The 23,422-nt window shown below is 35.4% G+C and overlaps 1 protein-coding gene across 10 annotated transcripts in view; it reads right to left on the bottom strand.

The window, feature by feature from the left end:
- The window catches only part of ATF2 (activating transcription factor 2), a 51,545-nt gene that overhangs the window by 11,014 nt on the left and 17,109 nt on the right, over positions 1-23,422 (bottom strand). For 8 of the 10 annotated variants that reach the window (XM_087731378.1, XM_087731386.1, XM_087731384.1 and 5 more), the window contains 5 exons: positions 17,399-17,577; positions 16,960-17,074; positions 16,696-16,782; positions 7,197-7,346; positions 5,085-5,291 (listed from right to left, as the gene is read on the bottom strand). In XM_087731378.1, the coding sequence (XP_087587504.1) occupies positions 5,085-5,291; positions 7,197-7,346; positions 16,696-16,782; positions 16,960-17,074; positions 17,399-17,577 (738 nt within the window). The remainder of the gene's footprint in view (positions 1-5,084; positions 5,292-7,196; positions 7,347-16,695; positions 16,783-16,959; positions 17,075-17,398; positions 17,578-23,422) is intronic. The other 2 variants (XM_087731388.1, XM_087731385.1) reach the window with 2 other exon arrangements.

Below are 23,422 nucleotides of genomic sequence, written 5' to 3'. Positions count from 1 at the left end.
CCATTTGTAAAATGGAGGACAGTGATACTTACCCTCCCTGTAAAGCAGTTTGATATCTACAGATGAGAAGAACTACATAAGCGCAGTGTATGTGACAATCCAAATTAAGAACAGTATGGCATTTTGATAGATCCATTTTCACTTAAAATAGTAGAAAACTGTTTATGTACCTACAGAATCAAGTTATCTGTAATGCTTTGTGATACCCATATCTTGCCACAGTACATGCTTTTCACGGGTTAATTTCTTTTAAATATAAATTATTTCCATTGATACTTGAAGTTACTTAAACTCTAAGAACCATGGCACATTAGCATAATATACCACAAACATGACATAATTGTTTGGTAGATGCATATGTTTATGCATTTGAGAGCAAGTTAAAGAAAAAACAAACACAGGAAAACTGGACTGCAAATAAAATTATGTGGAAAAAACCCCACGAGAAATTCAATCTAGTTACTTGCAAGCTAGAAATAAGGCAATGCAGTCAGAGAAGAGAGGAATTATAACTAAAAGGATTCCAAAATAAGGAAAACAATTTTTAAGAACAGAATTTATTAGGTTTAATTACACTAAGTAATATAGTTTATAAACACTGTAACTAAACCACCAGATTTTTAAAAGAAAAGGTCCCCTGTGTTCTCTCTCTCTCTCCATTTAAGAGACAAAAAATTTCAAGCCTCTATACTCACAAAATCCTCTTAAACTGTTAAGGACTCCTTTTCTATTCAGTCATTTTACTGTGCCAAATATCCCTTTTAGAAACTTTATATTTAAAACAAAAACAAGAGCTGAAATAAAGCCAATATCTGACTTCACAGACATTTCTAAGGAAAGAAAAATGTGATTGCAAACAAAAAAAAGGTTGTAATGAAAAAAAAAAAACAACCAAACACACAACCAAAACCCCCACAAAATCTCTACCAGCTGGCATTACATGTCCTGAACTCTTGGGCTGTTAAGAAATCACACTACTTCTTCCTCCAGCTCTCAGTCTCCTCTCAGTCAACCATGTTATTTACCAAGGAGTCACAAATCTGGATGCCAAGCAGGCAGCTGCACAGAATTGACATAGTTGGGGGGAGGGAAAGTGCTGATGTAGTTTTGAGGCATTTTTTGATAATCTACAGAAGCAGCAATGTCCAAGAATATGAAACATACTTCTGTTAGTTTAAAGGGACGTTGGCAAAGTAAGTGATCAAATCGGGAAAAGGTTTTCAGAAATTTTCTGCCTTCATCTTCCACATTTTAAGGAAGAGCACGTATAAGTATGAAGTCCCTGTTTATCAGTGTAAGTAAAACTAATATTTATGAAAAATTTTTTGAAAAGGCAGTTTATAGATTAATGTCAGTTGTATTATAAATACTAAGGATTTTGCTAACCGAAAAAGCAAATGTATTATCTTACATTAAAGCAGGTTTGACAAAAATGGAACAACATTCCTATACTAAAGAAGTTGAGGTATTCTCATAGAATACATAGCTAGCATTGTTAATAACGTGACCACTGTTCGCCAACAGTGCTATATGCAATGCGCAAATCATTCCTGAAAGTAGAATACAGTACGTCTGCTAGACACGTGGTACGTGGAACATCATGGAAAGGCAATCCGTGGTTGCCATTTACATATTACCAGTAAGAACCACTTCTGACTGGTAATAAAGGCAGGTTATTAGAACCAGTTCCTATACATATTGTAGCTTTCTTATTGTGTATGTGACAATAGCAAGTCTTTCCATCTCATTTGAAATACGTTAACATGTGGTGATCTTTATGGAAAACAGGCTAACAAGAAGAAAGAAACACATGGAATAAACACTTCAACCACTGGCACAGAGAAAGATCACTTCAAGTTTTCACGCTGGAAAGGTCCTCCTCATTAATGAGATATCAAGTCAAGTGTAGGCATCAACATTTCTTTGAATAAGCATGAAATTACCTCACATGCTGTCTAGAAGAATTTTTGTGTTCCCACATTTCAAAATGTGCTAACATTAGAAAGCAGGTTTCTGAAGGAAAGCATATCTATTTTTACCTGCACTCCATTTTTCAAAAGATACTTTGCCTTCTGTATTCTTCTGAAGGTATACCATGCAGTGTACAATATGTTCTTCTGTATCTGCCTATTTCTCCCTGGGTCCAAAATGTATATGTAATAGTGGGACCAGATTAATCCTTACTCAGCAAGGTGTGGGACAACATTTGTGAGGTATTGTTTACCAAAACTATCATCAGAGACAGGTAGATGTGACTTATAGGGATAGGGGATTGTCTGTAGCTGAGTTAAACGCCACTCTTCCTGTTTCTTTTTGGATAAATTCAACAAGATACCCCTGTGTGAATAAGGAACTTTACTTACGGGCATTTCTTTCATAATTTGGCCTTCCTAAAGCAGCTTCTGCAGCATTAGTAGAAACTGCCACTGATCGCTGATCCTTTAAAATCTACAATGGCCTCATGAGGAAGACAGGCCATTCTTCTACTAATACTTTGCCCTTTAAGATTATTAAAGCAACAGGGACCAAACAGAGACCATATAATGAACTTAGGCATCTGCTCCTGCAATATGATTGAGCGGCCACTGGGGACACACTGTCAATACTTCCTTAACACGTTATATAGCATACCATACCCTGCAGTATTGTGCAAGGCACATGGGCAACACAATGTGGTATATAAAATATAAGATCAATAAACAAGTCAATGTATTAGTAGAAAACACAGTTCACAAAAATCAAACAGTAAAATAAACTTTACAAGGTTGGAAGCATGAAAAAACCTTACATAGCAGAGCCTATAATAAAGATAGCCAACCTAACCTAAACATGTTACTGGCATGATGCAACAGGTGGAAATTTTCCCTTAAGCAAAGATTTGAAAAACAATGCTTAAAAAGGAAATTACATTCAAACATTTAAAAGAAATAGGCAGAAGTTAATCGACAGAAAGCTGAAAATTACGGAACAAAATGTATATCAACCAAGTAAACCTCTACAAAATCTGTACGTACTGTTGGAGAGTTCCAGTCTTAAAAACCTTGACATTGACATTAGAAGCTTTGACAGAGACATTACAAGAAAGCTACTAACTGCGTTGAAAGAAGTCAGAATTGTTACGTGAAGCAATGCAATGTAGTCATTTTGGTATTAACCTGCTTTTGGAAATGTGACATCTCAGTAAATTCAGCTGAGCAGGTCATTTAGATATTAAACAAAATATGAACTACTAAACCCTAACACTCAGTCTATAAAACTGTACTAAGGCAAAACTCCAAACTTATTAAATTTACTATTAAATATAAAGTAAGTAATCATGGGTCATTACTGCCTGCTATGCTGATCAGCTGTGTTAGCCTGTCAAGTGAAGAATTATTATGGAAATATAGGACTGATTAATGTTTTCACATAAAGTACAGTTTAATTATTTCTCTGACATTCCATTTTCTTTACAAGTCATTCTGTTCTTCACAGTTAACGGTTTTGCTTTTGGGAGACCATAAGAAATTTCTTTTTCTTGAATTCACTATTACTGAGTTAACTCTTGGAAATCTGGAAATCTTTTGGTTATAGCACTTACATCATTTTCGGTTATAAAAATTGGTATGTATAAGTTAAAGGCAGTTCACATAATACCAAAAATTACCTTCACTAAGAAAACTGAAATATCGCCAATCTTTTTTGTTCTTTCTTTTCCTTCCTGTAGGTCTACCTTCTTCACTTGTTTCTTAGATTATTTAAGCTATAGTGCTACAAACGATTTTGTAATTAATGGATTTACAGTGAGGACTGCGACTGCATTAAAGGAACATGTCTAAAGACTGTGAACAAGTATGAGAAGACTACATATTTGCAAGAAATTTAACTAATGCCAGTGCACAGCGTCATGATTCTTGGAACACAGGAAATGATTTCACATTGTGTGCTTAGGTAGGAATTTCTTATATTTTACAGTCTGGGATGCTGATTATTTTTAAAGACATGAACATGAAGACGACTGATACACTGTAATTTCGATTACATGATAAAAAGTAATCTCAACATGCCCTACTTTCCTGTTGGTCAAGCTGGGACGTTTTCTTTATCAAACAGCATGAAAGAGGAGTTTTAATAGGAAGGAAAAGATCTGTGAATTTGACTCAGTGAAGAGCTCTGATGAAAGAACAAGAAGTAAAACTTTAAAATATCAAAATAGTTTCCATTGCATTTTCTAAATTAATGCTTCATTTAGGAAATGACATTTTTCCTTTCTGTAATTCTCAAAATAAAAAACTTTTAGACTTTTTATTTTGAAACAATACTTTGTGCCAATTCTCATGTGCTGCTGGAAAACATTAAGAAAGTATACTTTAACATTTAATAGTAGATTAAACAAAAGGGTCATGGATTGTTCTACAGGGGGAAAAGTGTGCCCACATGACAACTTTCCAACAACTGACGACCTCAGATGAGGTGGAAAAATGACGGGCAACATACACTAGACTACCCTCTTACAGTATACTTCCCTCACTATAGGATTTACGCACACTGGGAAGGCAGTGTGGTGAGATTTGTGCTGCCACTGCCTGTGCTGTACCTGTTCTGTGGACAAAAGAGGCCTTCAGTTTCCAGTGATGTCAATCTGGCACCTTTCACGAGCACTACATTCACTTTAAAGGAAAAAAAGTGAAGTTAAAAAGAACCAAAGGAAATCAAACCACATCTTATTTAAATAACTCAGGCTGTAATACAAATAATTAAGAGCAAGACGTTTTTAAGGTAAGGCCATTACTTTGCTAGTAAGCCTTTACTCTAACACATCTTGTCATCTTTGTTTAGTATCACAGCCTGAAAGTTATTTAAAATGGACAAAGGACAAAAGGGCATGATCCTAAAGTTTACACATCTTGAAATCTGAGTATTCTCTTATATTCTTATTTTACTGGTATATGCAATTAATGCTGAATTTTCAATTCTGACCTGAGCCACCAGTTACAAAACCATTTCTATTTCAGATCTCATGCAAAGTTTAAGTTCCATTGATCCAGGATCACTGTCTAAGAATCGAAAAACTTACACATTTTTACTTGAAATAAAAAGTATACCTGTAACTGGCCGTTTAGCGAGCTCAGATCCTCAGCCTTTTTCTCCAATGACTGCACCCAGACTTTCCGTTTCTGTCGGCATCTGGAAGCAGCAGCCCGGTTTCGCTCCAGGAACTTTCTTCTTTTCTCATCAGGGTCTTCATTGGCAGCTCTTCTTCGCCGACCACCCGTATTTGGTGTTTGGGGTGTAGGCTGAGCTGGTGATGCCTGAAAACAGAAAAAAGTATTAAAGTTGTCAGTATAATACTACTAATGACTTAAACTACAGCACTAGTATAAGTACACATCACATCTTGAGAAGGGCATTCACGTTTCCAAATACATTCAGGTTATACACATTTCTTTTGTGGAAAGCTATGGCATTTAACTCTCCAGTTATGTTTTAAAATATTTTTCTGTATTTACACTCCTTACCATGTTACATTAACATGTAACATTTTAATCATGGCTCTAGTTTTGCTTTAAAATTGCACTTCTAAAAGTTACATTTAGCAGGAAATAAATTTTCTGCTTTTGACCTTTTGCACAAACCTAGTCCCAACTGAAACACTACATAATTGTTTGTGCCCAACATATAGAAGCTGTTTGACAAATGCTGTCAATGCTGATACTCACTGATCCCTGGATCTCCAGATAGCAATTTCCTACTTGTTGATGCGTTCCCCACCACTGCATACCAATTTCCCTTATATCCACCCACGTATAATGACAGGATCAAAGTATTTCAGTATTTTAAATTATACATTATACTCCTTTCATAGCTGTATACAGACCCCAGGCAAAGATCTAATGAATTATGATAACAATATAATGGATCTTAAAATCCTTTCACGTGATAGGATAGACAGACTATAACTGTCTCCATGACATATTCACCAATGCACCTGCACATTCAGTCTCGCACAGTAAGAAAATTTTATTTTTAAATTAAAAACTGCAAACACGTATCAGTTGGCATATTGCTTTGGCATAAATTCTAGATAGCTCATAATAAAAAAACCCTGGGAACTCAAATCAGCCTTTTAGGAATGAAACACTTGCCTTTTTTTTTTTTTTTTTTTTTGTTAAATCCTGAAGTAACCACAAAATAACCAAACAGCAAGCTTTTAATCTTGAAAATTCTGCTATGCGGTATTATGAAAATATTCTTTAAAAAACTTAAGGTGGTATGGGAGAACAGCAGCCTTAAGAAGGAGATCATTTTACAATGGGTAACTTCTTTCCTCTTTTTGCTCTAAACATATTTGGTTTGATATATTATTTGATTTCACTGGCCAGTCTAAGACTCTGAGGGCTGTCACTGCAGATGCAGGTCCTGCCGGTTCTGGGCCAAGTATGTAGCTTTTATAAAATTGGTATTATGCTATAAATTCTGAAAATACTCTTAGAGATTTTTTAAAAGCATTTTGAAAACACATTCCAACAAGTTTTTTTGAAGTAGAATGGCAGGAATCCTCCAGGATGCACCCATGGAAGTATCTCTTTCCTCCAGCAGCACTCCCACTTCCAGTTTGACTGAAGCATTCTTGTCCTTTATTCCCCTGTTCTCATCTATGATCCCAAAGGGACAGAACAATATTCCTAAACTCAGATCCCCCTTTTCAGTACCTGGGATTACATAGTACACTTCATCACACAGCTGAGACTTTTTTTGTGGCAGCCCAGTAGAGACTCTTCAGGCAAATTAACATAACCATGATACCCAATGCAGTTAAAAAAATTCTTAAGTGTTTATGATCTAAAATATTAAAACGTGCAATATAAATAAAAAATGAAAGCACTTATTTTTTTCAAATATATATTAACCAGTTGTACAATTTCCAGTTACCACAGAATTTCCTGTTAACACACTCCAGTAACCAGGAGGACTTAGTTCTAAATTTAAGTGGGTAGATAATACCTATTTTGAAATTATCACCTTGGATAATAAATTTTAGAAGCATTCAAAAACATGTAAGAACTATAAACATTTTACTGCTACAAAACTATTCACTCCAAGAGAAGTCTGTAGCTCATGTTAACCTCTATTTACAAATCAAGAGTAAACAAAAAAGATTTTTTTTGCATAACAATGAAAGGGGCAGGAAGCACATGTCCACTCTGTTGTCATACCGGTGTTTCAGTTGTTGAAGTTGCAGGTTGTTGTAACGATTGTGGTCGTGGTTCCTCTGACTGAGTCCTAACCAACCCACTTGGATGTCCCTTGGCAGTATCTCCATTTGTTACCTGAGGGTGCTGCTGGGTCAAGGCTGCCTTCAATCTCTGCAAGCAGGGGAGAGGCGGGGGGGGGGGGGGGGGAAACAAGAAATATTCTATCATGCTAACTTGAGGAGTTATTAATGATTTATATTAGTAGTTACTTCCATTTTGGAAACAGGAGCTCCAACTCTAAAATAGCTGTTTCTTTTTAAATGCTTTCAACAGTGATCTAGGCATATACCTACTAATAGGTGACAATTTCTTGCAAGCATGACAATAGCAATGAGGCTTTACACAGGATCTCGGAAAGAGAAGGATGGTAAGCTGTATGGAGCAGTGAACAGAAAGCCTCCTTCGTGATGAACTGTGCCCACAGAGAGATGACTGGAAGGCCATGAATAAACAGTTGCTGAGGCTGGTATTACACAAGGCACAGATCAGAAAGAAAACAACCACACATGAGGGAAAACAGGTAAAAACCAGAACACGAACTTCTTTCCATTTTAAAAATTCTGGTGTTCTCTATCCGTTTTTAAATAGTTTGTTATGACTCCACTTTTTCATGATCTTTACAAATACTCACCTCTACAATCCTTCCTATGAGTAATTAATATATAAAAGCCAAGATCTTTGCTGAAACATCTCAGTAATGCACAAGACAATAAGAAGCTTGAGGTTGTATGTAAGAATTAGCTTTTATTTATATAGAAATATGCAAGGTAAGTGCTACGGCATGCTATTTTATATTAAAAAAATTGCTAAAATGTTTGAAGTTCTTCCTTCATTGCACACAGCCACTACAAAGAACAGTAACTTCAAATTTCAGCGTACATAATACATTCAAGAGTTACTGACAACTTGATAGAGTATTTTAAAGCATTTTATTGACTACTCTTTGAAAATTATTTCACTCAACTTTTGGCAGAATCTATTAAACCTCTAACAGATAATATATTCTATTTACAACAAATTCTTAAGATTAAGTGATAAAAGGTCATACTAACTTTCAGTAGATAAAACTGCCTGTAATTCCAGATTCTTAAAATTTCATTAATATTGTGTAATTTATGATGAAATTTTCTGTGTTACTTAACAATTTACCCTACTAGACAAATGGTATTAAAGAATGCTTTTCTGCTGAGCACTGGATTTTTAAAGAATCTAATACAAATTTAAGAAAAGATGAATGACTTAATACATGACAGTTTATGAAAACTCTGATAACTCGTATCATCATATTTTGGAATATGAACAAAGTATTGCCAAAGTACTAATATTAACAGGATGTCTTAAAAATGCTGGAGCTAGGCTGCATTTGGCCAGCTCAAAATAAGCAGAAGACTTTGGACCTATGTCTGTAGATATTCTCTATAAACTGTAGTATCCAACGTCTCTCAATAATTAAGCCACTGGAATATAGGGACAGCTCTCTCCTACCTTGCATGACGACAGGCTTTCCTGGATCCTATTTTACAATTAGAACAACAGATTACCTCTGTCAGAACTGCAAAAAATCTTCAGGTCTGCAATATGGCAAGTTACATCAACTATCAAATCCGCATAGTTGGCTGTAGCATCTAACCACCACCAGCAGATAACCCATCTGAGGACTACAAAGAGAACTGAGAAACTCCAACATTCCTCTGCTGGCTTGCTCTTACGGAATATCTAGCCAGTGACTTCTGTAGTAACTGCTCTAGATTGAATGTAACCGCACACATTACCCCGAATAGGTACCATTAAGGCGTACATAAAAATTCGGTGTTAAAGTTCTGTTCCCCACCTCATTTTTGTATCAACTTCGTAAGTTTCCTGGAATGAAGAAGGTGCTTTCAGAAAAGTACACGAGACAAATTACAGTAATTTCCTCACTGCTCGGCTCTAACAACAAGAATTTAGGATAGCTGCAGACATTAGGGCAGGATGACAAAAATTTTTAAGATAACATGCCTATAATTCTTAGTATATGTACAATACTCTGAAAATCCTAAGCCCTTCAGTAGTTGTTTTAACTCTTTCTGTACAGCACTAAAACTCAAGAATCAACTTGTACCTTCCTAATTCACCTTGGAAAAACAAGCTAACCAAAAAACTTCAATCCCTGTCTCCAGCTAAGCAAGTGCAGAAAGACTAATTGTCTAACTAAAATTACTAAAACCAAAGTCTATGATCAAATTACAACAATTGAAAGGTTGATAATTTCCACACCATCCCCCCTTTAAATTCTAACTAATCTGGGTCATTAAATGGTAAAATTTTCTAAGCTACCACCAGGACTACCAGGGAGACACATCACTTCCAAATCACTTTTTAAAAAATATTTTTTTTAAAGTAGCAAGTATTTAATGTTAATATGCCAATTTTATCCAATATCCTTTCCATAAGTTGTTAATATCTGATTTTTCACAATGTATTTGCATTTATTACCTGAATTACTTTAGAAGTATTTCTTGTATCATAACTTGCTGTTTAGCAGGATGTGACAAACTTTCAGGAGTCAAAATCAAGGCAGTAGTAACAGGCCAAATTAGTTGTAACAAATTAGTTACAATGTGTCTATTTTAACTTCTGCTGAGGTTTTAAAGGGTATGCTCTCTTTTATTTCAAGGCATCATACTAGGATGTTTTTAAAAGTTACTGTCTCAAAAATTACTCAACCAAGACATAGCAAGTTACCATATCTATACTGCTCTTCCACTGCCATGAGAAGTAAAAATTATTAGATTTCATCCAACTCAAGTGTCTGAATATGTAAATTCAGTGATAACAAGCTAACTGCTAATTTTCATGGCAGTGGAGCATAAACATTTATACAGTTAGTATTTGTATGGTCAGAGTGTCTGATTTACTCTGCTTGTGACTGCAGGGGCAAATCTTGATGTAAGCATCCTCCACAAAAATACCCCAAAACAGAGTCTATGAACTCCTAGAAATGCTTTGTAGTGTTTGCTTGGTTATTTAAAGAAAAAGTTTTGCTAGCATATCCACTTCCTTAGTGAATGAGAGCCCAAGTTCAGAAGATTTGGGAGATGAAACAAAACTAGTTAGGGTTTGTTTTGTTTTTTAATGCGCACATAAGGCAAGTAACTGTTATTACTGTCTAGCTCCATTCTTTCTCCTCCTGCGTTTCTGTGTTAAAGAAATATTTGCAAAGTTAACCTAAAAGGAAAGTAAGCTCATGCTATTAAATCTGTATATTTTACATTTAATTTGAAAATGGCTGTAGGAAGTGAAGGAAATAACACAATCCTATCTACATTATAAAAGATCTATCATCAGGCACAACAGATGTGCAAACAGTCAAAGTAGGACTTAAGTTGAAATTCAAATAATTATGATTAAAATTATCCACAAATGCAGAAATATTGTGAAAATCTGAGAAATATCTACAGATTTTCACAAGGCGATATCCAGCTCATGTAGTTAAAGGGTTTCATGTTTCAGATGGTAATGCTGGAGTAAAATACTATATGGATGTTGTGCTTCCTGTGAGTAGTGAGATAGTTACCCCAAATACAATGAGGATCTCTGTTTTAAAAATCAAGTATACTGAAACAAATATTAGAATAAATGTACATAAGCATTATTATGTGGGGAGACCTGATGGCAACCACGGTTTGTTTGATATTATTTACTTATTAGAGGCAAACTAAAAGTGGTATTTTCAAATAGCTTAACAGCTTTTAAAGTCTTTATTAGCAAGGTTTTACTGTTCATGTATATCCTTGAAAACAAATCCTTACCACATCTGTCAAAATTTGGTAGGACTAGATCATTCCATCAAGAGCTCACAGAAACAACATAATATTCTCCAGAAACAATTTGTGAAAAACTCAGATCCATATTTCATATCTGCCACAAAAGCTCATCAGAGTAATAACCCTCCTTCTCCTGGGTGTTATCCTACCATCTGCTGCTCTATTACTTATCTTTATTTTGCAACTAATTAACAGCATAATCTTCTAAATTCAGCAAGTTAATTATCATTATTGTGGTCTTTGCAGCATCATCAGTCCTTATGAAGTCTTGTCTCTCCACCCCCAGAGAACATATGAAAATGAAGTAGGTTGTGAAAGGGTCTGTAGTAGGCTCATTAGGTGTTTGCTGATTAGCTCGGCATGCAGAAAGACAGGTCAGAAGAATTCTGCTGAACACAAGGTCCCATGCCGGGCTCCAGCAAGTTAATGTCGGTTTCTGAACATTTGCCAAGCTGCCCTCTGTCACTTCTCAGTAGAAGCCTCCTGCAGAAAGCCTACTGGTTGCCCACTGCGTGCAAGGTATTTCTCAGATTGTGACAAAAGGTTTTATATGGGTAGGAGGAGACAGAGGGAAACATTCAGTGTTAAAGCAATTTTCAAGTTCTTTGGAAATTTCTGCAATCCATGCAGAAGGGTCTGAGCATTAAGTTTGCACCTACAAGCCGTACACTCAAAAAAAGGATATTTCACAACTAGTAGTAGCTCATGGCTTACATTTCATATACAGAAAGCACACAATTACAGATCTTCTCACAAAGCAATCAGAAGCAATTCTGTATTATTTAGATTCATGCATCCTTAGTAAGGAAGTATTTTTGTTTTGTTTTTAAACACAGCTATTGCATCTACTTCTAAGCCTCTCTAAAATACCACAAAACTGACTTATGTATTTGATTTTACTTAAGTATGTGGAAGTTAGTTTCTTTAGCATAACAACAAATATGGTCATGTCAGAAAAATTAACAATTTATATTATTAAGTGTGCCACAGAAATCTGAAACTCATTTTCACTCCTGCTGAATGTCATTCTCAGTACAAGATACAAGGATATTTTCAAAAGAATAGCAGTAAAAGACAGCTTGTGTCTGAATAAAATCTCTAGTCATATTTCACTTCAGTTCTACAAGCAATAGGAGACAAATGATCCAAGAATGTTCAAAACTATAGTAACAGTGCCTTTCGCAGGTGTGAATGGAGCAGCTATGTTCACTACAATAACTTCAGTATTAGGCAATAAAATTAAAATGCAATCTAACGTAATTATCTCATAGCACCGAAACACATCTAGCACTGTATATGTTTCAGAGCTGAAGTAGGCACATATGATTGTGCTTAACATGCTCTTCCACTAACTTTCAGCTGTTTCAGTTGAGAGCCTCTTGCAATAATGTCACCAATCATAAGAATTTGGCTCACTGCATAGCCAATTTTTAAATTTTTGTCTCTCATGGCTTTCATATTTGTCTTTTTTTTTTGTTTATAACTTTTTTTTTTTCCAACCAGTCATTATTCCTTGCAGTTGGTATACGTTTTTCTATCTGCTGTTTCACTCATTGAACCTGTTCTCACATGCAACTGTCCCTCTATGGAATTCATGTGATCATTTAGTGTCAGGCGACTTTAACGGTAACCAGAGAAAAGAACATTTCAGCAAAGAAAGAACAGAGTTCTAGAAGTGACATCTCAGTAACTCCCTTCACATGAATAACCAAAATTGCATGCTGAAGGAGTTTTGACACTTCAGACTGAAAACTTTATCAAATATAGAAATAAATACACAGTTCTGATTATTATGCATTAAGCTTGGACACACTAATCTAAAAAACACTTTAAAATGCTGTAAGAGAACCCACTTACAAACTGAAAAATAGTCTCCAAAATCTGTCCACAGTGGGGAAAAAAATACCCAGCAAGTATATTAGTTCCCTTGTCCTTAAAGGGTTTTAAGACTTCTAGGATAGCTGAAGAAGAATTGTAAATTGTGTTATAGGAAGGCATCCTATGCCCATTACCAAAGACATCTTCTACCAGTTATTTTAAGCTTTAGGTTTTAGAAATCAAAATGTCAGTTTGTTTTACTAAAGTTCATTCAAGATTTTATATAACGACATATATGAAGCTCTATGTACAATTTGGTATATGCAACTCATAAGGAAACAACAGGTATTCATCAAAAGAGAAAAAAAGTGTGTTGTTTTCACATTAATAAAAATACAGAAATTAAGTTCCTTAAACCCATATTTAAATAACTAAACTCCACAGCATTAGGAAATAATGGCACTACAATCTCTAATTTGATTTTTATCAAATTAGTTCTCACCTTCACTTAAAAAAAAAAAAAAGGAAGTCTACACAACAGTAGCCTTTTGTAAACAGGTAAGAGAGAAATGAATGATTGAGATGAATGAAATCAGAGCACAAAGTGCTTTTCTTACTACATTAGCTCCTTGAAATGTCACGCAAGACATGAACTGCAGAAATAGCCTCTGTAAAGAAAGGCAGAAAGCCCAAACAAAGGGAAGTTCCTGGTTCCTGCCTTGGTTTGTGCCAGGTATTTCATCCAAAACATCAAGGCGTTGTGCCTTCTACACAAGACAAATCTATATCTGATAACAATTCAGGAATTTGGGGATATTGCATCTTAAAGTGACAAAGTTATTGCAAACAGTTCTTCAGAGACTGAGTAAAATTCTTGAAGTAGGTAGATCTGTGTCAATTAAGAACACCTTGAAATAATGTTGTCACACGTATGATAGAAAATGCAGAATACCATATTAGGAAAATATGGTCTTTGAATAAAAGAAAGAAAGATTCAAACAACAAATGGCCAAAACCCTTTGGAGATAAGAAAAACCACGTGAACTTCCCAAATTTTGCCTCCCATACACTAAGAAACCTATTTTAATATCTGAGGAATAGTTGCAATGTTAGGAAACTATTTGAGAATATGTAGCAAATATAAAAATCATGCTATTTCTAATGCAATATGAAAATATCTGTGAGACTGCAAGGTCTGTCTACAAAGAACAACAAAAAAATTCTCCCAATAATAAATAACAAATAAAATAAAGCAACAGCCAAGAAAATTCCAAAGATCTATTAAAAATCCCGACTCCTGGGCCTTGATTGTTGAGAAGGGAACATTACAGTTTCGCCCCATCATCCAGCTTTCTGTCCAAAAGACACTAAGAATACTAGGCTGATAGAGTTCACCCCAACATGAAGCAGAAATGTGGCTATGGTAGGCAAAAGGACACAGGAAGTGTCCCCAGTGTTCTGCTAACTTAAGCATACCAATAAATCCACAAATTGCAGTATACTGTTAAGAGGTGAAACATACACCGTGATGAAAAATACACTGTCCACCTATTAAATTTCATTCAGTGTAACAGCAACTTTAAATGTGAACTACTAAGGAAATAAAAAGCAAACAAGTAGCTGTAAAACTAAACATTGAGTCTTCTGTTGGCTTCACCGGGAACAGAAGTGAAAAATAAGCCCGATTACCATACCTTTGCAGAATTTAGCATGTAGCAAGCAAAATTATTTTCAAGAGATACATGAAGAAGAAAGGATTTGGCATCACAAAGACTTAAATTTTAAAAATCAAATGGAACTTTACAGTTAATAAACCATCATATATCTGCCAACGATGCATCACATGGCATAGTGAGTTAGTCTTCCTGTTGGAAGCTTTTCTACATAAACATTAAGTTCCTCATTAAATTGCTTTTACTTTAGGAGTGATAAGAAATTAAGTTGTTTATTTTTGTGAAGAGGCACTATATAAAAGTAAATGAGCATAAGAAATATACATAATTCTGATATTCTTGAATTCTGCTCATGCTTTATATTAAGCAACAAGAAGGAAAAGAAATACTGCAAATACCCTTTTTACAGTCTCACTTAAAAAAAAAGATAAGCAATCACTGAAGTGCATGTATTAGCTAAATTCTAACGAGAAGACTAATGAGACTGTTAAATTTTAAGTCTAATGATCTTTGTTTTTCTTTGCATCTGAGTGATTGCTTCTTCCAACACGAGATCAAAGTCTTCACTACATACATGGATTTCCTTCCCCCCTCTAAAGCTTTGTAAGAGCAAATCACTCAGTAATATGCTTAAAAACCTAATTTCTTGCCCATTTAAAAAATTATCTGGAACCAATTCCTCCTGGATTTCACGAAGCAGAATTCAGTGCATGAGTCTCCTGACTCTAAGGAACGTGCAATTTCCAAGAAAACAGTTCTTGTTTTCACTCTGTTACATTCTTCTCTCCTGGATTTAAGATAAATTCATCTCAGAGCTGGTTACATTTACATATTTCCTCAGGTATGAAAAGATTCCTTTGCCCATTCCTAGGGGGACAAGGATGCACAGAAACAGACCTTCTTCCTTTCTGTCCTTCTCTACACTATATTAAAAGTTATCGTGTTCAACCGAAGAGAAAAATGAAGGAAGACCTGACAGCATTAGGAAAAGTCAGTGCACTGGTGACCGGCTCTCCACAGCAGTTTCAGTATTGGGTGAATGTGGTCTAGTGTGCCCACTATAGAGGAATCCCATTACTCCAGACAGCAGAATAATTAGCGTTCCCAGACTCACTCTTTTTCATATTGTGGTCTGAGGAGAGAAAATGGGCAAGGAAAGAAAGCCCACAAGTTTAGGTCAAGAGAAATGAGATATCAAAGGATGTTAAAGGGCATCCTCCCACTTATCAATATTGATGTACAAAAATACATTTTATGTAGCAGGTGTTCCTGATTTTTTTTTAGCACAAAGAGTCAGAGGAGGAACGCTACTTCACAAGACAGATAGTTTACAGAGGCATCTTGTAAAAACATAAATGGGTTAATTATTGTTTAATAATAGATTTTCTATTGCTTTAGAACAGTTGGAACAAACAAACAAGACGGCAAAAACAGAGGAGCAACTACTTAACATTGTGGAAAATTTTTCAAGAAATTAATTCAAACTACCACCATAATTGGATCACTAATATTTAAAAAAAAAAAAACAAAACAAAATAAACTTTCCTCTGCTTGTTTTACTCATGATGTTCCCAAATAATCCCCAAACCCCCAAAACTGCCCCGACACAACAAAAACAACCTCCACACAAAACAATTTCCTAAGTATGTCAGTAATACATATCTAATTACAAAACTCTTGCCAAATGGACTACATTCAGTTGAGATTCTGAAAACATTGTTAAAAAAAGCTTTTTCTTTCCCTGTTGTTTTTTTTTTTTTTTTTTTTTTTTTTTTAAGAAATATCATATCCTTTGGGAGGAAACGTATTCTGCTTCTCTGAAGGTGATGTTCACTGTTAACATGCTACTAATCTTGTCTTTCTTCCAACTAACATTTCCTGTCCTCCAATACAAGGAGCAAGAAGGAGTTCAGTCAAAAAACTAGTTCATTTAAAAAAATGATTGAAAATAAGATCAAAATGACCATTAACAACAGAACTAACATAGGCTAGAATTTGAAATAACTGTAAAATAAACGCAGCTGTTATTTTTCTGTTTTTATTAAATCTGTACTTGCAGAATTTAGACTAACAAAATAAAACTAAAGCTGTTTTAAAAAGCAATATAATTTAATTAATTTCTCAAGTTATTCTTCTTGAGGAATAATGGAGTTTTTCACTTACCAATTTAGCCTCAGACTGCACTGGCTGTGGGGAGGAAGGCCCTGGGATTCCTGGGATACTAGGCACCATGGTGACAGGTCTAACAAGCTGACCAGATAAAGTATAAAAATGAAGAAAACCTGAGTATGTTATCATAATAGAGAGCATATGACAGCACTACCCTCTGAAGCCAAAAAGCTATCAAGCTGCTTAAAACTAAGTTCTATGCTGCACTTATGCAAATCTGCTCCACTTTCAAATTAATATAGCATCATGCTTACTTACTGGAACTGCAGCAGGGACATGCACATTAGAATTTGTGATAGATGCAGGAATAGCAACAGGCATGGTTTGTCCATTAGGAAGATGTAACAGCAGAGGAAAAGGACCTGGAACTGGACTGAAAAAGGAATGAACTATATAAAAGAAAACTTATCCAGAGAAGAGAACAAGTTTACACATTATTTTAAACTGGTTTGTTTGTTTACAGTTGTAACGTAATACTTATTTGGAGATCAAAAATATGAACTTAGTGATGTGGAGAACATGGAATTATATTTCACATGTAGTGAAAGTTGTATGTTTCATATGTAGTAAAGCACCACATTATACCAAAGCATCTCAAATTTGTACATTAACTGCAGAAACACTAACTGAAAGTAAACAAGATAAAATATTTTCAAATTCTGCAAGAAAACATTTTACTAAGATTTATGTAACTTACACTATTGGTCTGTTAGAGGATGGAGCCTGGGTAATAACAGTACTTGACGTTGGTGATGGTATTGCCTGCTGAATAATAACACTTGAGTCAGAACTTGTAAGTAGTACATTAGGAACCTGTAGCGATGCTGGACGAACTATTGTTGATGTAGGCTGTGCGGTCTGCTGCAGTGACGCTTCCTGAGGAAAAACAGATTAATCCGTTTGTAAAATACAATTATAGACCATTAATTCCAACCGTTAAATGAACACAGTTTGATGGAACAAATCAGAATTTCTATAACATTATGCAAGTAGAATCAGTTATACAATTAAAAACATTAAAAAAACCCTTTGGATGAATCATTTAAACCATCAAAGTGAAATTGTTCCAACAACAGAGATTTCAGTTTTATGACAAACCCTGGCTCAATTTATGGTAAGGCTACTATTACTTAGAATTCGATTTTGATCAGGTATTAATTTTTCTCGCCAAGAAACCTGTGGCACTATCAGCACCATCATGTCTACCCTCATTCTGAATAAGGAAAACATTGTTCCGGACTTAAACAAGAGAAACAAAAGTTTTATGGTTCAGTAAAAAGAAAAAAAAAAGTCTGCCCTTTTTTTAAGCCTTTATTCCTTAACCATATACTTCGCTTAACTAGAGTGCTACTAAGTTAAAAATACTTGGGAGTGTTACATTCATAGCTTTGCAAAATACATGCATATCCTGATGCAGAAGAAATTATTTCAGCACAGAAATTAAATTTTCTTAGTTGCATATAAACAGTAGACAGAATTGACTATAGTTCTTAGCTTAGCAATCAGGCAAAGTATATTATCAATTAGAATGTAGTACCTGCATTTGCTGTTTCAAAACCTAGAAATGCCTTATTGTAACCAATGCCTTCCTTCTCAGGAAACCCTTAATATTGTTAGACTTTGGATTTACCTTCAGACAGCATTTTCCCAGTTATTTCTTCTTTTGACAGTAGCTACTGCAATCAATGGCACATAAAACTACACTCTTAAGACCAGCAGACTTTAGTTGCTCCACTGTTAAACCGTAATTTAAAGAAAACATCTCATACCTGTGTCATATAGGCTACATTAATTACCATTTGCTCTGAATTAAGCTTAAGTTTCTAAAATCCATCCACAAAGCTTTAAGTAGTAAGTCCTTAGGTGTCTTACATATTGTTTTTCTTTTTATACATCCATTGCAAAACGTGTGTGCTCCTCTGAGCACTTCACAGAACTGTAAGTGGGCTGGCAAACTGTGAGCTTTAAAGAAGAAAGGACTTTAGACAATGAAATGTTCTCCCTTCAAAAAGCTCTGAGGGTTTGTCATCAGGGTTCATTAGTTCATTCAGGCTTTTCCCCAAGGGACCTAAAAGACTATTTACAGTGAATGAGAGTTTTTAGAGAATAAGAGTGAGCTGTACTGAGGAAAGCAGGAATTTCTTCTTTAGTATCAATCTGGTGTATTTATAAATGTTATGATATTTGAACACAGTACCTAGAATTACAGATGAGCATTCAGTCAAAAGAAGAAATCATCCAGTATGGAATTGCAGAAACAGAAAAAAAAATTGGGAAGAGCTGATGAATGCATGTTCTCAGGGCAGGTTTAAACACTCCTTTGCAAATAAGGAATTTGGTGTAACAGCTATACAGATCTTATTCAGTGACAAGAGCCACAAAACATAAAGGAGACTGAACTGCTTGACTGTGGGAAATTAGAGGAAGGCATAAGGGGAGAATACTTGCCCTGATAAGCTTTTGCCAACGGTCAATTCAGAAATTAATATTGTGTCATTCTTCACTGGTTTCAGCTTCACCCTTTCCTGACTGTTGTTTGCCACTATTACCTGTCTTGTTACTGTGAGCAAGGAGCCACTAGAAAGTCCATTCCCATTGTAGGGATCTGACAGAGGAACACCCTTATTTGCCCCTAACAGCCAACAGAGGTCTAAGAGCTCTTTTTCTTGTTCTTCCTTTCACCTGAAACATCTTCATACATGGCAACCACATATATATAAAAGTATATGTATAAATATAAATATAGATATATGAACACCACAGAATAAATAGCTATGACGAAGTAATTCTAATTGCCATAAAAAGGGGGGAAAAAAGACAGCTGGCTAACAGCAGCCATGGAGCCATGTATATAGCTTTAATACAAAAATGTAAACTAACCAGATATTCACACATTCTCAACAACAGTAATGCCGAAACAGCCCCTTCTGTATGGGTTTGTGCAAGTGGCTTCTTTAAGTACCTCTGTGTGGGGGGGGGATGCGGAAATAGCTACCAAAATACAGAAGGCCAAGAAGAGAAGTGCTGAGAGGAATGTGAGAAAGTCCCCCAAGAATGGATAAACTCCAGAGAAAACCAGCCCTGTTGAATTTGCAACGATTCATAAACTCAGAACCCCCGCTGAATCTGTACGCTAGCGTGAACATGCTGTACAAAACCACGGTGGCTGCTATATGCGAACAAAAACTACAGGAGTATATATACACTTGATGAAAGAATGGGCCCCTTGAAGGACTTTCATAGAATCATAGAATGGTTGGAGTTGGAAGCAACCTTTAAAGATCATCTAGTCCAACCCTTCTGCCATAGGCAGGGACATCTTTCACTAGATCAGGTTGCTCAGAGCCCCATCCAGCCTGACCCTGAACACTTTCTGAACACCTACCTAGAAGTCACTAGCATGTCAGTACAACCCTCCACCTCTGAGCAAGCAGCTGGGATTGGCTTCCCAACTCTTTCCACAGCCAGGTAAATATGTACAAGTGCGCAAGTAAGTTATGGTACTCTGTGAATACTTATTGGCTATTAATACTAACAGCTTAATTAATGGGTGTCCTAATAAATACTGACTGTAAAACTGGGTCTCTCCCTGGCTTGATCCCCTACTAGGAAAAAGGTGATTTGCAACTTTTAGACAAGGTGCTCCATGGAAAACAGATTTCAGCAATGGTCAGAAGATTAATGTACAAAAATGTGAAATAAATCTATAAAATTCCAAAAACAGAACCCTCACATGCACACAATTATTTCTGTGTGTTATTGAAGGCAGCGTTTGTGCTTTGTTTAAAAGATCAGAAATGATCCTCAGCCATTAAAGGAATAACACATTTACTGCCCAGTGTGTTTATCCAGTTGAAAACTAAGTATTTTCAACTTCCTCTTTACTTCTTACACTATGCTACACTGAAAAATGCACGCCTGTGCTAGTTACTGCAACAATGTGGCAATAACACAAGCTGCAGATTTAAGAAGTATGCATCTAAAGGAAACTGACATTTTATTAGCATATAAAAACAAAACCATAGGCAGACCAGTCTGATATAAGATACTAATTGGTCATCAAAGCATTACACTAATGAAGTATAAATTTTGTTTGAAATAAAATAGTTTGAAATATATTCTGCTAAAGAACATGAAAAATAGAAATGAATTTGCAATCATGAGATTAAGCCAAAGTGACCTTACCTTTACCCACCTTGACAAGAAGTTTAAGCCTATTCAAAGATATTAGAGATTTATTGAAAGGACCTCTCCAACCCTTCTATTCTTGAAACTAAAAACCACTGAATCAGAAAATATTTTACAGAAGAGGATAGTTACTTTATTTAAGAAGTGTTTTCAGAGATGCGTATCTGCAAGTATTTTGTATCTAAAAGTAAACATCGTGCAATAACTTCCTAATGCTACCAATGAATACACAGAATTCTTTATACAGAAATGTAAATGGTCAGAAATAATACTGTAATTGATTTTTACTGTAAGAAAACAATTGGTTTTAAAAGAATTAAGTCAGGCAATTAGCTATCTGGCAACAACTAAGCAACTTGTGAAACTCTGTGTAGGGTTATCCTTTAAAGTATGTTAACAAGCAACTATAATGAGTTTGAAAGCTCTCAAAGAATAAATTAGGTTTCATTTGCTTATTATTTTAAGGCTAAAAGGCTTTATATACTTCTAATGATATCTTGGTCTATTCAAAGCAGAATATCAACTTTTACTGAAGCCTTATAGAACTCAGGGAACTCTCAGAAAACTAGGAAAAGAACTAAGCATGATTTCTTAAGACTCTCTAAGAAATTCCTTTGACAACTACAAGGAAAATTAGAACTGTCTTGCACATACATTAACAGGCTGTAATCATTCAAGGGTACTAAAATATATTAAGCCAATGAAAGGGTTACAGTGGCATGTATATTTTAAAACCAGCTATGCCCTAAAAAAAAAAAAAACAAACAAAACCAAACTTCCCTCCTTCAATACATCTATAGAAGAATACAAAAATCTAACTGAGAAAACAGCAACACTCTGCTCACATTTCTCAACTTCTGCAGGCCACATTCAGCAGCAGCACACTCCAAGCAGCACCCTCATCCTTGCTCAGCTTGTCTCTACAATCAGACATCAGAACAGCATTGAGCAGCAGCAGCTTTTCACTTCAGCACTGTTACAGTGACAACACTGAAATTACATCATGAATGAGACAAGTTTGTAAGTACTGCCAAGCATTGAGATATAATTTTCACTTGTAATGATGCTAATGAGATACTGAACCACTACTGTATAAAGATATTAATATTATCTCCTGCCAAAATTAGAGTACTTAGAATAAGTACTTGCAGCAAAAAAACAAACTAACCTCTGAAATAAAGAAGAAATGAAATAAAGAAGGCTTAAGATTTGGACTATGATTTGCTTAATCTAAGCAGCTCTTCACATGTTTCCTTTAAACTAATTTTACTATTTTTGAGACTACGTGATTGCCTTGATTACCTATGATTGCTCATCCTTGTTAACTAATAAAATTCAGCGAAGCTTTGTAAAGACAAATCTGAATTGAAACTCACTCAAATTTTTGTCACACACTTAAGGCTCTTCTCACACTGGTGCCTGCTGACAGGATAAGAGAAGGGGTGCAAGTTGAAACCAGAGCGGTTTGGACTGGATCCAAAGAAAAACACTTTCCCCACAAGGACAGCCTGGTGTTGGAACAGGTTGCACTGAGAGGTTGTGCAGCCTCCCTCCTCAGAGGTTTCAAGACCAGACTGTGTAAAGCCCTGAGTAACTTGGTCTGATCTCAGAGCTAACCCCTGCTTTGAGGGGGAAGTTGGAGCAGGAACTTCCTGCGATCCCTTCCAACCTGAATCACCCTGTGACCCTGAAAAGTCTTCCTGATTTTTGGGAATAAGGTAGCTAAGTCCCTCAAATGCAGACTGCCCCCTACTGAAGATGCACACAGAAAAAAGACTTGACCAGAGCAATCATATTGCTTTATTATGTTCTGCTCCTAATATTTTTATTCATTGAAGTAGGAATAGAAATAATTTATTCATTTCACTGATTTTGCTTTATTTTGTGTTCTTCAGGAGAACTCCACATGATGAAAACACTGCAAGTCACATATTGAAGTTATTGTTACTATTAAACCATTTATTTATTCTTTAGAGCAGTAGTTCTAAAACTGATTTGACTGCAACATCCTCTAGTGACAGGCAATAACCTCAGCCTTCTATGAGTATTCAAGTAAACACAGAACAAACAAATGCCTGAGATCACCGCTTTTAAACATACTGCTATAGCCTAAAGAGTATAAAATCTGAAATAAAATTATCTGGTGCTTAGCTTTGAAAGACAGCCCATTCAGCCCTGTACATTTTTGTAGAACATCCCCTGCTGTTCTACAAAACAGTTTACAGTAAAACACAGGATAAACATAAAAATGTACACATGAAGAGTCTCAAACTGTTGACTTTAAAAAAAAAAATCAAATAAACTGAACTTTCTTTGCTTTTTCATGAATGATGATGCATAAAAGAGAATAAAGAGCCCCTTTAGCCTTTTCTAACATTGCATGAATATTAAATTTTATTTCCTTTCTGGCTTTACTGGATGGCTAGTGTGAGGCAAAGAAAGAATTGTGGTGAGCAAAGCTAACTAAAGAATTGAATAAATTAAGTATATATCCACAGGAATACGGCACGAGAATTCTTTTCCTTTCAACCAG

The sequence above is a fragment of the Nipponia nippon genome, unplaced genomic scaffold (assembly GCF_047370975.1).
Source record: "Nipponia nippon isolate SJK-2023a ecotype South Korea unplaced genomic scaffold, ASM4737097v1 scaffold_5, whole genome shotgun sequence".
In the NCBI taxonomy this organism is placed as follows: domain Eukaryota; kingdom Metazoa; phylum Chordata; class Aves; order Pelecaniformes; family Threskiornithidae; genus Nipponia; species Nipponia nippon.
This window is presented reverse-complemented; position numbering and strand designations above follow the sequence as displayed.